The sequence below is a fragment of the Fusarium coffeatum genome, assembly GCF_003316985.1.
Source record: "Fusarium coffeatum strain FIESC_28 chromosome Unknown BRIP53273_contig_310, whole genome shotgun sequence".
Lineage (NCBI taxonomy): Eukaryota > Fungi > Ascomycota > Sordariomycetes > Hypocreales > Nectriaceae > Fusarium > Fusarium coffeatum.
This window is the reverse complement of record NW_022158099.1, coordinates 1-16,019: the sequence shown is the minus strand read 5'-3', so window position 1 is coordinate 16,019 and position 16,019 is coordinate 1. Positions and strand designations below refer to the sequence as shown.

The 16,019-nt window shown below is 48.7% G+C and overlaps 5 protein-coding genes across 5 annotated transcripts; 3 read left to right on the top strand and 2 right to left on the bottom strand.

The window, feature by feature from the left end:
- Positions 1 to 166: 166 nt before the first annotated feature.
- On the bottom strand, positions 167 to 1,402 carry FIESC28_10470 (uncharacterized protein; the record flags this gene model as incomplete). The annotated part of the gene is made up of 3 exons (XM_031164602.1): positions 167 to 621; positions 670 to 1,263; positions 1,312 to 1,402. The coding sequence occupies 3 exons, from the start codon at positions 1,400 to 1,402 to the stop codon at positions 167 to 169; spliced, it is 1,140 nt and encodes a 379-aa protein (XP_031011335.1).
- A 2,982-nt stretch (positions 1,403 to 4,384) lies between these two features.
- On the top strand, positions 4,385 to 5,934 carry FIESC28_10469 (uncharacterized protein; the record flags this gene model as incomplete). Its single annotated transcript, XM_031164601.1, has 4 exons — positions 4,385 to 4,478; positions 4,535 to 5,014; positions 5,072 to 5,316; positions 5,368 to 5,934. 4 exons carry the CDS (start codon positions 4,385 to 4,387, stop codon positions 5,932 to 5,934), a joined length of 1,386 nt encoding a protein of 461 aa, XP_031011334.1.
- Positions 5,935 to 8,019: 2,085 nt separating this feature from the next.
- Positions 8,020 to 8,430, top strand: FIESC28_10468 (uncharacterized protein; the record flags this gene model as incomplete). Its single annotated transcript, XM_031164600.1, has 1 exon — positions 8,020 to 8,430. One exon carries the CDS (start codon positions 8,020 to 8,022, stop codon positions 8,428 to 8,430), a length of 411 nt encoding a protein of 136 aa, XP_031011333.1.
- Positions 8,431 to 9,084: 654 nt separating this feature from the next.
- Positions 9,085 to 10,379, bottom strand: FIESC28_10467 (actin-related protein 1; the record flags this gene model as incomplete). The annotated part of the gene is made up of 4 exons (XM_031164599.1): positions 9,085 to 9,147; positions 9,198 to 9,512; positions 9,564 to 10,019; positions 10,071 to 10,379. 4 exons carry the CDS (start codon positions 10,377 to 10,379, stop codon positions 9,085 to 9,087), a joined length of 1,143 nt encoding a protein of 380 aa, XP_031011332.1.
- A 680-nt stretch (positions 10,380 to 11,059) lies between these two features.
- FIESC28_10466 (uncharacterized protein) lies at positions 11,060 to 13,350 on the top strand (the record flags this gene model as incomplete). Its single annotated transcript, XM_031164598.1, has 4 exons — positions 11,060 to 11,131; positions 11,298 to 11,493; positions 11,542 to 11,715; positions 11,765 to 13,350. 4 exons carry the CDS (start codon positions 11,060 to 11,062, stop codon positions 13,348 to 13,350), a joined length of 2,028 nt encoding a protein of 675 aa, XP_031011331.1.
- Between the last annotated feature and the right edge of the window lie 2,669 nt (positions 13,351 to 16,019).

Genomic DNA, 16,019 nt, shown 5'->3' with positions numbered 1-16,019 from the left:
ATGTTGCACCAATATTGGTTTTCAATTGTTTGATGCTAAAAACAGATACCCAAGTTTTAACCTGAACTCCACTAAATCGACACTGATCGAGATCCCGAGACATAACTCCTGCTGCTCTACTTTCTAGCAGTACCTATGCTACACGCGTTGTATTCCCGCCGAAACCTCACTGATCATAACCCTCCTTGGTTCCCAGGAAACCAGTTCCACCGTTGCTGCGTCGTCGGCGACCAATGACCTCGTGGATCCAGTCGCTGATCGTGAAGCCCCAGTGTCCAGCGACGAGAACACCGCTGATGATATTGATGATCTTGACCAACAGGCTGATAATGCCGTCGCGGCTCTCGTGAACTGTCAGCAGAATGGGCTCGATGTCGTACTTGACGAAAATTCCGGGAATCCATCGCTCGTCCACGGCCTTGCTCTGCTCGGTCACGGCGTACTGGTTGGTAAGGATAGACTTGGAGTTGACGCTGTAGACGGTGGGGACGACAGAAAGGTAGTACTGGAACTTGTGGAAGTTGGTTTCGGCTGTGTTGACTGTACCATCGAGAGGGTTGACGAGCGAAGGGTAGAAGGGACCGTAAGAAAGCTCTGAGACGATGTGCGAAAAGTTGAACTCTGTGGCTGGTCAGCATGCGATATCGACTCCTCACCAATTGAACTTACTGCTGTGGTCGAGATGCTCGCCATGACCCATGTAACCGTGACCTCGAGCTGTGATGTGGAAATCACCCTGCACCTTGTTCAAGTCCAAACTTCCGTAGATACGGCAACTATCGGCGTTGCCCCTGAATCGGGGTGTCTTCGCCCACTTAGCCCTCTTCTTTCCAAGCGCAACAATATCGTGAACGTGCTCCTCGCCGAAACCTTCTTCCTCATAATCATACTTGGGCTCGTTATATCCATCACCAGTAACGACTCGACCTTGAGCGTCCCGGCCAAGCTTGTGAACGCCCTTGTTGTCGGCCCACTGTCCCCAAAGAGTCTTATCGAAACGCAGCTTCTTGGCCGCCATGATTCGATCACCAGAAGCATCCTGGACGTTAACATGGAGATCATCGCAGTTCATCTTAACCACAACATCCAAGTTAATCTGCATTTGCCGCGAGACACCAGCCTCAACTTCGAAGTTGTGAGATTCGGCACCGCGCCACCAGCGGCCAAGCTCACCCCAGATAAGGATGAGTGAGATGATGGACACGGCGACAGTCCATTTTCCACCTCCGGATGTTCGTTGGATGTATTGCGGTTTTGACTTGGCTGTCAAGAGTTAGCGCGCGCATACGCCAGCAGCAACAAGATACATACGGAACGCATCAAAAGCAGCTACCAAGTTTCCACCCTCCTTAGGACCAAACTTGTCCTCATCAAAGTCCGACTTTTCCATGCCGTTCATCATTGTTGCAAAGTAATTCTAGTCCCGCTAGCTCGAATATATACACTGAAAACCGATTCGATATCGTGAGGCCGCTGTCGAAAGATCGCGAAAGTCGCAAACTAAAAGTCGAGATCGACACCAAATGCGCAAAAGGACGATTCTTATTGCCGCATGCCTTTTTCGAAAAGAAGAGAATGGAAACCGATTGGAATTGGTTTCAATGGTCTCGAAGCAAATTCGTCGACCACAAAAGTCTTGGTGAAGGAACGAAAGTGGGAATTTGTAAATGTTGGTCGCTTCGTTGCGCTCAGCAGCCGCAATCAGAAAGGACAGCTTACTGTAACTAAAACCGTCCCCTGACGCTGGCGTTGTCAGGGTCCAGCTTTTGATTGGCTGAGACGACGTGATGGGTTAAAGTGTTGCCGACCCGAGTTTGTTCCTGAGCTATCATCGGGTCTAGCGCGGATTTACTTCTTCAACGGCATGAACGGTTCCACTCCTCACGAATTACACGCATTGGATGCCAGCAGTCTCGCCTGTAGACGATAACCGTTGGGAATGGTTGGCTGGTGAATTATCTCAACCGGTCTTCCTCGTGGCTGTTCAATTTGTCCCGATTTTATGATTAGTAAAGTCAGCGTCTACCTGAGTAGCGGAAATGGCTTGCTGAAAGACCGGTTAATCTCATTGTGAAGGTTATTTACAAGGAGACTGGTGATAACGAAGCCAAAATAGCAAGTCTCATTGCTTCGACTGGTTCATAATTATGAGCCTTTGGGACCTTACAAACAAAGCCGACAATGTTTCCCTGATATATCCCCAGACACCCTACTCTTAGCAACAATGCTCTACATACACGTTTCGCGTTCAAGGATGAAATAGAGCGCAGCATCTTGGTCATATCATTATTCTTGACTTCTCGGAATTATGGAGGTTCTGGCTAGAGTGAAATCAAGAAACTTCCGAGCAGGCTCGACAACGGCAACGGAAAGCTCTCGAGGGTCAGCCAGGGCGTTCAAGACTTCCACGAGCTACATTTGTATCATTATAAGCGTCATCGAATACGCCAACAGCCTCTCTCTCACCCGTAGACAATATCACATGCTGGCCTGTATTAGAAACGAGGTTGTGTTATGGGAGTCATGGGCAGACAGCTACCCAGAAGTAAAGGTCCTATGGATCCCTTCCGCTACTTCAATTAATCGTCCTTTGTCAGCCAGCTCATAAACTTACAAGCACTACATCCGGCCTGGGACCTTGGAAGACACCTTATCGATGGGGACTGCTCCTTTGGCTAGAAACTGTCCACCGTAGATCTGTACAGAGTCCGGCAGCCCAGGTGGTCCTTGCATTTTCATGTACTGATCAAGTCATCTTATCCTTACAGATAGTTACTGGGTTGCATTCGAACTGCTATTGGAGAAGAAGGCCGAGTGGGAATATAGTCGCTACTTAATGGCCTAGCTGATAGGGGCCCTGACTTCGCAGTCATTTGTATGCTATGTCATTTATCATATCTCTCAAGAAACCATATATTCTGTGGAGTTTTGGACTCTTGACTCCAGTCCAGTCAGCATTCCAACTCGGTCCGAATACAATTGTCAAAAGTCGATCGCTACGCTTTGCGAAGTTGAATGAATACTGGGTCCGTCATCCAAAATTCTGGGGGATTTTCATGAGAGTAGTTGGTTCGGTCCAATACCCCACCAATTTGATCACATCAAGATAAAGTAAATGGAGAAGATGGGGTAGTTCATGGGTCGAGCGTTGCTTACTGGGATGCCAGTTGTTTAATACGTCCATTTTGTTGATATTCACGATGAAGCAATCGTCAAATCTTGTTGTTTACAAGAATCACGTGGTGTTTACTCTCGGCGCCGAGACGGGAAACCACGCGAACGCTACAGACGGGACAAGTCCTGGGCACTTGGCATACCAGACCCTGGGTCGCGAATCGGTTCAAGGTGCCGATAAGCGCCTTGGCATTCAACATGGCAGTCGAACGACATGCAATTGACTTTGAGGGTTGCGCAACACCAGACGCGGCCTTTGAGGCGATCAAGATTGCAGAGTAGAGATCATCATGACATGAAGAGAGTCGTTGACGAGGCTGGTGAACAATGTGGGCAGAAAACTGGATTGTGGGAGCGATCAACCTGGAACGAGCGGGCTTTCGGCTCCTCCACTGCGGCAAGAATGGACGTGCCATCGTACGTTAGATGATGGAGGGGACCATTCCATTCTTGACAACGGCGCAAAGCATCTGTCAAGTTCAACGGTTGAGTTGAATGTTTATCTAGAGATCATCACTGAGCAGGACACTCGTATATAAATGAAATACCACTCATCAAAGGATTCATGCAGGATTCACGACTTGTCAGTTCATCAATTGCGCAGTGACCCCTGAACCCATGGAACTGGACTGCGCTAGTCTAGACCATCCATTTCGTATCGTAAACTGCCCTGCAGACTTGGACTGGACTGCAATGCGCGTAATGTCCCCGCCGTCGCTTCAGGCAAAAATAGCTACAAATTCAGTTCACCTGTGACGGTTACTCCGTTTTAGCCAGTCAATAGACCGTGTCACCCTCCTTCTTTTTTTCCTCGCTCTTTGCTGATCCACTGCCACTTTGATTGGGTGTTTCTCCCTCCCTCCTGCCTTCTCTGCTCCCTTTAATTGCGGCAGATCGTATTCTGTTCCTGGCGGTATTCCCACATCCCCCCCGTCACCCGTTTCCATTTCTTTTCCTTGGCACTTTCGACCTTCTTCAACATCATCCCTCCCACATCATCGCATCGCAAGACTCTACGTCTTTTGTCTTCTTTTTCTTACGTGATATTTTACTATCCACTCTCGCTTTGACTGTTCATTCAGTCGTTAATAACTATCGCATTTATTCGACATTTCCCTCAAGCCCTTCCTGGGCGCGTCTAACGCTCGCTTTACTTTACAACGTCGGCCTCGTTGTCGCTCGCTGTTCTTTCGCTCAGATTTAATTCACAATGAAGTCATTTACTTCCGCCGGCGCCATTGCGCTCTTGGCGTCAACGGGTTTCGTCAACGCCCAGCAGTCACCTTACAGTATCTCAAGCACAGGTGCGAATCTCCAACCGTCTGTCAAAGGTAAACAGTCATTAACTTTATCAACGCAGACGCCATTAAGAAATCAGCCAAGCAACTCGCCGCTGATCTGATTACATACTACCATGGAAACGACCCTGGTGGTATTCCAGGTATCCTGCCTGGTCCTCCTCCCGCCGGTGACTACTACTGGTGGGAAGGTGGTGCGATGTGGGGGACGTATATGGATTACTGGAAGTGCACTGGCGATACGAAATACAACGACCTCGTCATGCAGGGCATGCAATTCCAAGTTGGAGACGACCAAGATTACCAGCCCAGCAACGTTACTCTATCTCTCGGAAATGACGATCAAGGTTTCTGGGGCATGTCTGCCATGTTAGCTGCTGAGCTGGCATTCCCCAACCCTCCCTCAGACCAGCCTGGTTGGCTTGCGCTCGCCCAAGCTGTTTTCAACACTCAGGCCAACCCTGACCGACACGACGATACTTGCGGTGGTGGTCTCCGATGGCAGATTCCTCGAACAAACAACGGTTACGATTACAAGAACAGTCAGCGCCCCTCTTTCAACTATTACTCAGTGAACTCTCATACTAACTCATAAAAAGGTATCGCTAACGGTTGTTTCTTCAACCTGGGTGCTCGACTTGCTCGATACACCGGTAACACGACCTACTCCGACTGGGCTGAGAAGACCTGGGACTGGATGGAGGGCGTTGGTTTCCTCGACCCCACCACATATAAGGTTTATGATGGCGGTCATGTAGGAAAGAACTGTACCGATATCAACAAGGCCCAGTTCTCTTACAACTCTGGTGTTTTCCTTCAGGGAGCTGCCTTCATGTACAACTACGTAAGTTACCAATCAAACACAAATTTACGAGAGACCGACTGACATCCTCAGACTGAGGGCTCGGAGAAGTGGGAAAAGCGTCTGGACAAGCTCGTTGATGCGACCATCTCGAACTTCTTTCCTAAGGACATTGCTGTCGAAATCGCTTGCGAGAACGCTGGTACTTGCACCACCGATATGTACTCCTTCAAGGGTTACGTGCACCGCTGGATGTCACAGGCGACTCATCTTGCTCCTTTCATCCGACCCAAGATTCTCCCTGTTCTCGAGAAGTCAGCTCAAGCTGCCATCAACCAATGCACTGGTGGCGAGGATGGCCGTACCTGTGGCTTCAAGTGGGCTAGCGGCAAATTCGACGGCAAGACCGGTGCCGGCCAGACGATGAACGTTCTCGCAGCCGTGTCATCTCTGCTCATGGAGAACACCCCTGCTCCCGTCACAGCAAAGAAGGGAGGTACCTCCAAGGGTAACCCCAACGCCGGCAGCGTCGGAGACGGCAAGATCGACCGAAACTTCCCTCCTCTCAGCACCGCCGACAAGGCCGGTGCTGGCATTATTACCTTCCTGGTCTTGTCCATTGCCTGCGGCATGTTTGGCTGGATGAGTCTGGGCAAATAAAAGAAGAAGAAAAAAGGGAATTTTGCTGGATAATTTAATGATGCCGGACGACCTCGTGCGGTATGCACATTTGTGCTTCTTTGCAGCCTGGGGATTTGAAGGAATGACATTTCTGGGCGTTGGATGGAGTATACTTGACATAAACGGCCAGGAGGCTGCGCTATCTATTTCTTTTTAAATTATAACTTTATTGTTCAATCGTCATTGTCCGAGTGATACTTCTCAATTTGATAGTCGAGCAAAAGCTCTACTCAGCTTGATTTATTGGTATAGCCATCTACAACAAACATGATCGTCTTAACCGCCGTGTTCACATATCGCCACTCGTTTTACGCATAGAATTTGTCATTAAGATGTCAAGCGATTTGCGATGAAACAGGACCGGTATGGAACGTTGAGATCAAAGTTCTAACTCCAAACACCAATGGTCAGAGTTGGTATGATTGGTGATGGGGTTGTGGGACTCAGACAATGCGTTATGGGATAGCTGCTTCTTCTATAAGGAACCAGTGGATAAGAAGGAAGAATCGAAACGTAAAGAATGTGGAAACTGGTAATTGAATGCCAGTTTGCTATTACAAAGCGGGTTGATGGGGTTCGTCTGGTGGTTGGATGCATGTGAATGAGGCTCTGCTGCACCACTCATCAACTTATTCCGAGCAGCACTGTTTCATCAAGCAGAATGTTGTATGTTTATCCGACACACCCGCTATGAACTCATGCCAAGGAGCTCATAGACTCTCCACCAGTTGCATGTCAGTATGTTCATGTGATTTGTCAATGCGTCTGTATCAAATATATGCCACAATGCATCAAGGTGACTTCGGCAGCTACGGAGGATGTCTGCATCGAATCTTCTTCACCGACAAGTGCAGAGCCTCTCGCGTACAAAGACCCTTGGTCCATGGAATGACTCTCCGTGGAGGATCTCCCCTGGGGTAAGATCCGGGGAAGGGACAGGCACAAGCTTTGATCCTGGTACTAGCATAGACTCTTCGCCTCACACCTTCAAAAGACGATATGAGCTTGGCGTTTTGATCTTGTAAAGGATGGGAAATAGGTCTCGGAAATGCAAATGCCCATCATTGATTCGAGATCTCACTGACTTCAAGTGTGTGTGAAGGCGGGAGTGGCCGTTGCTAGCCTCTTGCTGAGATCTTCCTCCATGAGGCTTCCTTTCTGAGGTCAGAACTTTGTTTATGAGGCTCATAGTCCGCCCTGTCTTCTCTGTACAGCCCAGCCACGTGAGTCGTGATCAACAGCCCGAGAGTCCTGACCGACGTTTCAATGTTTCACTCTCATTTTGATTCCTTGCAAAACTCACAACGTGTTCAACAAACAGTCACCTCATGACGACAGCATCACAAGGTATCCATTGCATTGCCTTGTCCTGACAAAAACGCACGTCGTCGTCCTAATGCAGGCTGTACCCCTGCATTGACCAATCCCGTCTGAGAGAGCGGTTTCCATGGGGTAATTTTTACATACTAAAAACTCTAGAGCATCCAGGAACCAAATCTGGGGGTGACCGCGTGACAAGCGCCATTTGTCTCGGCATGAGGAGTAAAAGGCAATGGAAGCTGTAGCTACAAATTTTAAAGCATCACACGGGCAGCGCCGCGTTGCCGTTAACTGCAAAGCGTCGCCTATTAACTGCAAAGCGTGGACTTTTGTCGGCTTGTTGTGGTTCAGTCTCGGCGTCTATTGAGGAACATGACGACGAATAATTCGATCTGAAATGCGGGGGGAAGCAAAATAGAATGAAATTAGGATGAAAAAAATTGATCGAATGGGTCTATTTTGTGGGGTGAGTACAAGACTTTGTTGTTGCTTTGCTTGGCTTTTACTTGGGGGTGGTATGGGATGGTATGGTCTGTACTAGGAAGAGGAGTTGGTATAACTACCACCTATGCCCATCACGACAACCTCTCTTTGTCTATTCTTATTTTTCCAAGCTTTACTCTCGAGTCTCTATAACTGGAAGTTGACCAATCGAATACTTTTATTACTCAATTATAAGAAACAATAAACTGCAACTCTACTCTACTCAGCTTACATCTCACTTACACCACCATCACCACCAAAATGCCAAACTACATCCTCACTGAACCCTCCCCCTCAACAAACGTCTTCGTACGTTCCGGTCGAGGCGGCTACGGAAACATCTCCCGCTCCAAACAAACATCCTCATCAACAACCCGCACAGTCGTCACCCCCAGCACAACCATCACTGCTCCCGCTCCCTCACGCCGCTTCTTCAGCGGCATCGGCGGAGCAGGCAACGTCCACCGTGCCAGCGAACAGCCCTCTGTATCTCTCGACGATGAGTACGACCGCATTGCCGCACGCGACCAAATGGCCGCTGGCCACGTCGGTATCGGCGGTGCAGGAAATGTGTTTCATCGCAAGGAGAGCGATTCTGGATCCGATTCTAGCTCTTTGAGCTCCAAGACCAAGCTGTGGGCTCGTGTGAGCAGCACTTTCAGCAGGGACTGAGATGTGGAATCTTGTGTATGAATCTTGAAACTAGCGATTGGCGTTTATTGGGTATGGAACAAAGAAAAAGGAAAGGCGGGGACCTCAGAGCAAATGGGAATGGCGAAGAGCCTTGGATATGTACGGTTGGCATTGGATTGATGAGTGAGATTGGCGATATGAACTGCCTCTCCTCATGTCTTTGCCTGTATGATGTTTGTTTCTGGTGAAGATTATTATACCCCCGAGCGCAGCTCTTCTATTTTATAAAAGCATTACTTCTTATTAATTCACCATCTTGATCTACTTGTGATGTGTATGGTATTCTGGTTAGTCTTCAAAAAGCTTCATAGCTTCACGAGCAACAGCAAGACACAGCTTCAACGCATCAGGGTATCATTAGGCTTCCTCTATCTAGCAAAGGTTGTCTACACCAGTGTCACTATACGCCTGCACAGTACTAAAATCTTCCATTCCATGCAAAGGCTCATACATCGCTCCATCAACAGCTGCGGGACAAAGTGGGTTTGGTTGTGAGGGGTTGTGGGTATAATCGACATCACAAAGGTCATCTCGATCATAAAAGTCCAGACGAGAAACTCAAGGTCAACGGGCTATACATGACCTAGTCGGGTTCATCGTTTGGAGTATATCGTAGAGATGCGAATAGCAAGTTTATGTGAACTTGGTATGGATGACATCGGGGTTCTCATGCCAATCATCAACACTAACCCACATCTGCTCCAAGTTAGTATGCGGACAAAGAGAATCACAACTGCTTCACTGACCTTTCGGAAAGTACTCAATCCAGCCAGAATACTGCCTCCAATCCAGGTAGAGTACTTTCTCTCTGGGGGCGCAAAGATCTTAATGCGCATATCCTTGACAGCCAGCTTTTGTAATTCTGTCAAGAGACGGTCACCGAAGCCCTTTGTCAATGTGCTACCTCCAGAGAGCACAATGTTGCTGTAGAGGGACTTTCGTAGGTCGAGATCTGTTCGGTTGATCGCATCAACGACAATCTGGTGTACACCAGGGTATTCGAGACCAATGATTTCAGGGTCAAAGAGAATCTCAGGTGCTCGGAAACGTTCCGCGCCAATCTTTAATATGTTAGTTGTGTCGCATACTGAATTGACTTCATGGAGTCTCACCTTGAGCTTATAACCGTCTGGGAGCACGTATTCGGCAAACTTGCTCTCGTTGGGCTTCACACCAACCCAATCCCTCTCCTCTTTTCTCGGGTCATGAGCAACGTATGAAACGCTCTCCTTGATTAATCTTACCACCTCCTTCTCAGCACTCGTGTGGAAAACATATCCGCTCTTCCGTAGCAGCGTCTGTAGGTACTCCGTCACGTCTCGGCCTGCAACGTCGATTCGGCGAATACTGCTGGGCATGGCGAAACCCTCGTAGACTGGCACCGCATGGGAAACACCATCACCAGAGTCGAGAACAATACCGGTCGTTCGGCCGCTGGCGTATAGTGATAGCACGGCTTGAATTGATGTGTGCAGTGCGGGGACGTTGAAAGTCTCAAAGAGAATCTGGGCGGCCGTGTCGCGATTACTTCGTGGGTTCAGCGGAGGTTCTGTCAATAGAACCGGATGCTAAAAAGGATGTCAACACAGCCCATGAGATGGCATATTCTCGCAACAAACCTCTTCACTGAGAGTCTTCAAACCCTCTCCGTAAACATACTCCCAAATCCTCTCCATGTCGTCCCAGTCGGTGACAATACCATGCTCGAGAGGATACCGAATCTTGAGCAATCCGCGCAACTCTGAAGCCGCCTTTTGTCCAATAAACACCTCACCCTCAAGGGCACCCGCGAGAACTCTCAAATGTTTTGGTCGACCAACCCAAGATGGGAAGAAGCACTTTGGTAGATCCTCGCCTGCGAAACCAGCTCGAATAGTGCCAGATCCATTATCGAGGACTATAGGCGCATTGTGAAGATTATCGGCCATGTTTGTGTCGGTTTTAGATTCGTCTCCCAGATATCGTTCGTGTCGCTGCTGTATACCGTCCCAAGTTCTTTGTTCCTGTCATATGGGTCCCAGCTTGAAGCTCCTCAAAGGCGGTACTTTAGAGCTCGAAGCTAATTACTGTCCCAACTTTTGGCGATTTAAACGGCAGGCCAGGAATCTCTCGATACGTATGTAGCTCGTCGTATCTATAAAGAAGTCGAGAGAGTCGAGAGAACCGGAAGAGTCGAGAGGGGGAGAGGTAGTCGGTATCGTCAAAGGAAGGTCTTTGTTTGTTGTACCCCTGCTAACCAACCTAACAAAGCCGCGCCCGCCAATCCAATCTACCACCACCAACTTCAGGAGGCGCCCCGTGGCAGCTCTGTCACGTGAGGTCGAGGACCCCTTCACGCCTGAGGCAAACACACTTTAAGTGATTCGCGTAACGTCGCGTCTCCTCAACCTTAGATCGCGTCAAAGACGTGAAATTACCCAGGCAACTCTAACCTCAGAAGAGCTTTCAGCGATATCACCAAGATCAAGCTGCGAAGGCCAATTTGGTGTCACTGATACGATCTTTTGAATTTGCGAGCTTTTCATTGACCTGCCATTTCTCCACCATTCATCATTAATCTTTATTGCATCGCGCATGGTTCCAGAATTGCTTCATCTTAGCCGCCGAGATGGTCAAGGCCAATGCTAATGCAGCACCAGCTGCTACAGGACCTGGCGTTTACAGCGCAGTATACAGTGGAGTATGTTTTCTCATGCATGTTCAAAACTCAATCCGATGGATTGATTGGCAGATCCTCTTGCAGGATAGGCGAGACGAAAGTCATGACATCGAATGGTGTCATGAGAACTTCCAGTCAACCTCTAATAACAGCTTGTTGATACCAGTGCTAACATGCGTTGATCTAGATACCTGTGTACGAATTTCAATTCGGAGCTGAACTTAAGGAGCATGTCATGCGAAGGAGATCTGACAACTGGATTAATGCAACACATATTCTGAAGGCTGCTGGTTTTGACAAACCAGCTCGAACCAGAATCCTCGAGAGAGATGTGCAAAAGGACGTACATGAGAAGATTCAAGGTGGCTACGGAAAATACCAGGGTTTGTGACCTCTCTAGCTATGCAATTGCTCTCCTAACAGCTGTGCAGGTACTTGGATTCCTCTCGAAAGCGGACAAGCATTAGCAGAGCGACACAGCGTTATCGACCGATTGCGACCCATCTTCGAATACACTCAAGGCGCAGAGAGCCCTCCTCCTGCTCCTAGACATGCCAGCAAGCCTAAAGGGCCAAAATCTCGTCCCCCATTACCGAAATGGAACAGTACGTCGAACTCATAGTCAAGTAAGGGGCTCAAGCTGATCAATTTTAGACCCTCCTCCTCCCCCTCCTGCTCCGGCGCCCGTTATTCAGGAAGATGGCGATACCCTGATGGGTGATGAAGATACCCCAGATAACCTCACAATTGCATCGGCATCGTACATGGCCGAAGACGAACGATTTGAAGTGCCTCAAGCGCCAGGAACGGGCCGCAAGCGAAGAAGGGATGAAAGCAACCTTCAAGATCTTACCGAACAACAACATGCTTTGTACGGCGACGAGCTTCTCGACTACTTCCTTCTGAGTAAGACAGACCAACCAGCAGTCAAGCCCGATCCTCCGACAAACTTTCAACCCAACTGGCCAATCGATGCGGAAGATCATACAGCACTTCACTGGGCATCAGCAATGGGAGATTTGGACGTCGTCAAGCAGTTGAAGCGGTTCAATGCATCCTCTACAGTTAAGAACATAAGAGGCGAAACACCGTTTATGCATTCCGTTAACTTCACAAATTGTTACGAGAAGCAAAGCTTTCCTATGGTAATGAAGGAGTTGTTCGAAACATTCGACGCTCGTGACAACATGGGTTGCACAGTGATCCACCACGCAGCTGTGATGAAGAATGGCAGAGTTTTTAACTCATCGTGCTCAAGGTACTACCTGGATAACATCCTGAATAAGTTACAAGAAACCCTGGAACCTAGCGCTTTCCAGCAATTACTGGATATCCAGGATAATGAAGGGAACACAGCACTGCATCTGGCGGCGCAACGGAACGCCAGGAAATGTATCCGGGCACTGCTAGGACGTAATGCTTCATCCGATATTGCCAATAACGAGGGCATAAGGGCAGAGGATTTGATCATGGATCTTAACGCTACTAAGAAGGACCGTGGACCACAAAGATCATCGTCGCCGTTTGCCCCTGAGTCTCAAAGACATGCGTCATTTAAGGATGCGCTTATCGAGAAGGCGAACAGACAATCCCCAGTGGTCTTCCAGTCAGCGGCAGCAAACACAGTGCAATCACGGATTTCACCCCTGATCATGGAAAAATTTCAAGACCTAGCCAAGAGCTACGAGGACGAATTCCGTGAGAAGGATATAGCAGAGTCCGAGGCAAAGCGATTACTGTCAAACACCCAGCAGGAGCTTACTTCTGTCCGGCAAGGCATCACAGACGTTGAGGGTCAGCTCGAATCAGAAGAAGCTGCATCCAAGAACTCAACCGAAGCTAACCTGGCCAAACACCAGGTGCTGTCGCTCATCACACACCAGAACCGCTTACACGTTCAGCGGGCAGTGGACAGCGAACTAAGCCGTATCAATGGCGAAGGAGGTGGGCAGGAAGAGTCATATGACATGAGACTGCGCCTCGCGCGTGAGCTCAACTCGTTACTCGCGGAGCAGCGTAAGGCCGAGGCGGAATACGTCGAGGCGTTGAGCATGGTGGGCACGGGGGATAAGATTGAAAAGTACAAGAAGCTACTTAACAGGTGCCTTGACTCAAAGGAGGCTGAAAGCCTAGACACGAATCTTGACAGCCTCATTGAGATGATGGAGGAAGAGCGGGATGAGAACGGGATGGTTGGCGCTATGGAGCCCGAGCCAATGGAACTATCGGTTGGCATATAATCTAGATCATTGGTGGTCGACCGCCATTATTTCTTTCTTTTTTGTTTTTGACGAAGATATAGTTATATCCAATTCTGACGGAGGGCGTGTTAAGTTACGAGCTTTATCGATGTTGTATGCTAGGGAGGTGATTTGGCTAGATTATGTTTCTACGTTGGAAGGGCGCTGGGTGTATGCAATAGATTAAACGCAAACAAGGTACCTATGAAATATACTCACTCTTGGGCTCAAAACTAGTGTCTTCCCCGGATTGTCGGTCAGTGAAACGGGGACACCAAGGACCAGGTCAACTCTGGTCGAGGCTCTAAGTATGTCACTATTACGAGCACTGCCGAGACTAGCTCAAACGCCAAGTTTCTACGATAAAGAGAACAACCCATGTTGTCGGGACTGAGGCAGAGTATGAGACAGACCTTTCAAGCTTTTTCCCAAACGACGCCATGTCAGCCAGCCGCACGCAGATGTGCCTTACTGAACTTGACAGAACTCCACCAGCCATAACGATATTGCGGCTGAAACTAATGCCTAGTTGCGGCAATTCGTCTGTGTCACTGCTCAATGAGGCTTGGTCATGTGCAAGCCATATGTTCCTAGTCGGCCGAAAACTTGGACAGCCGGAGAAAACTTCCTCGAATCAGTGTTGAGCTTGTAGCAATAATTTGGAAATAGGTCGAAGTAGAACCGCCCGCAGACAATATTGAATCCAAGCTTTAAGCTTAGTGGGTGGAGAGGTCAGAGATTCATCTGCGAGTGACATTATTGTCGATTGCAGTATCTATATTCGATGGCCATGACGTCTCATGCCAGTGAAACGAGCGTTTATTGCGGAACGAGAAAAATACAGAGTCGATACATGGTCGAAAGTCGGATACAGTGTCCATTGGGTCCATCCAGGCTGCAGCCATCCCAGAGCCTCAAGGATTGCTGTAAGCCAGGGACTTGCTGGACTTGAAAGTCGTGACATCTCCTCACATGTAACGGTGGGCCATGCATTAAGTCGGCCGCGCTCCGGCATCCCTAGTTCGCTTGTCAGCTGTAGGATTTATGTTGTTCGCTAGCTTCCCGGTTGAATTCTCCTGTCAGAACTGTTGACAGCAAGGAACAAGGATCTAAGATCAACTCAAATTCCTTTTCAAAGGATCTGGCTACTGTAGCTGACCGCATGAGCTTCAATCATGTGAGTAACGGGTTTTCGTCTTGTAAGCCATGATTTCGCCAAGAAACTTTCCATCTCACCATAGGGCATAAGGAATGGTCGGGGTAAGCATGGAGATCGGGCGTGAAACATTGAGGAGGTTGACAAGAGGACTTTTGTCGCTCTGCCAGGGGGCGGTTAGATCCCCGTTGAGATCGGGCGTTAAGATAAACCAGCCGCTTTGTATTAGTACCAACAACCCTGGTGGAGAAGTCATCCAACGTCGCAAAGACCATGGCTGGCAGCGGAGGCTATATGGATGACTCGGAAGTGAAGTCAATGCATGCACACTTTCTTGAAATGGAAACGAGTGCGAAAAATGAACTCGCAACAGTGGCGAGAAGCGTCGTGTACAAGGCCGAGCGACCCGTTGGTGCCGAGTTTAATCATTGTAAATTTTCTTCTGTATCGCCAGTCAGCCGCGTATAAGTCATGGCCTTGTCAGCAAATACGTTAACACACGAGGCTGGAGGCGGTTTACCGCCCCTCAACAAGGCAGTTCCGTGGGATAACGGTGGATGCGACTCGCCCAAGAACAAGGAAGTATAATACCACGCTATATTATACCCCCTGATGATCGTTCTGATTCGAAGAGAGTCCTAGATCAGTTATGTAAACCCTGTTTGGAGCCTTCTCTATCCGTAGCTTGTTCTCCGTCTTTGCGAACAACTGGCTGGGTTTCGATGTAACCTTTGACAAGGATCCAAGTCAGAAATGGTGGGGACGAAGCTCGTAAGGCTGAACAGGGTGCTATTTCGAGCACTGACAAACGAGTTGGCTAGTCCGTGTTAGTCCTAAACGAACAGGGGCAGAATGGCGGAGTTTGCAGCATGTCAAAACACTTCGGGAGGATCTACGGAATATGGATTTCGGCCAAATCAAGTTGTCAGCGCGCTATTTCTCGTAAAGGCATGTGCCGAGACTAGGGTTGAATGAGAAGCACACTGATCGGTTGGATCTCATTCACGATAGATGTCTTGAGATGCGGGCGTAAACTGCATATCAGTAAGATGTGGCAACAATGTCAGGAACAGGACGAGTACGACCAACGACTGTTGGTGTCCGAGGCGTGAAATTCCTATGTGCAGATTCGAGGAAACAAGAAGGCTGCATTGTTGCATCGTACTCGAAGACCCATGTCCAATGGCCCACGATAGGTCTTGGATCAAGAAAGAGTCGAAAGCGCGAAAAAGCACCCCGGCTTCTGTCCGGCCGATACAATGCACCAATGAAGTCGCTACTGAATGCGCATCTGAAGATCGTTACTTGTTGCGTGCTCTGGCCAAGAAAGCAGGATGCCATCTAAAGCATTCTATGCGAGCTGAAACCCCGAGTCGAGTAAAGTCCACAGACACAAAAGGCCTTTGTTTTTGGGGGGTTCGAGTTGGTAATTATCTTGTTGATGTGGACCCTCTGGTGACATCGCACACCACAGCGTTGCGTTGACCCTCAGAGGCTTTTTTTTTTTTTTTTT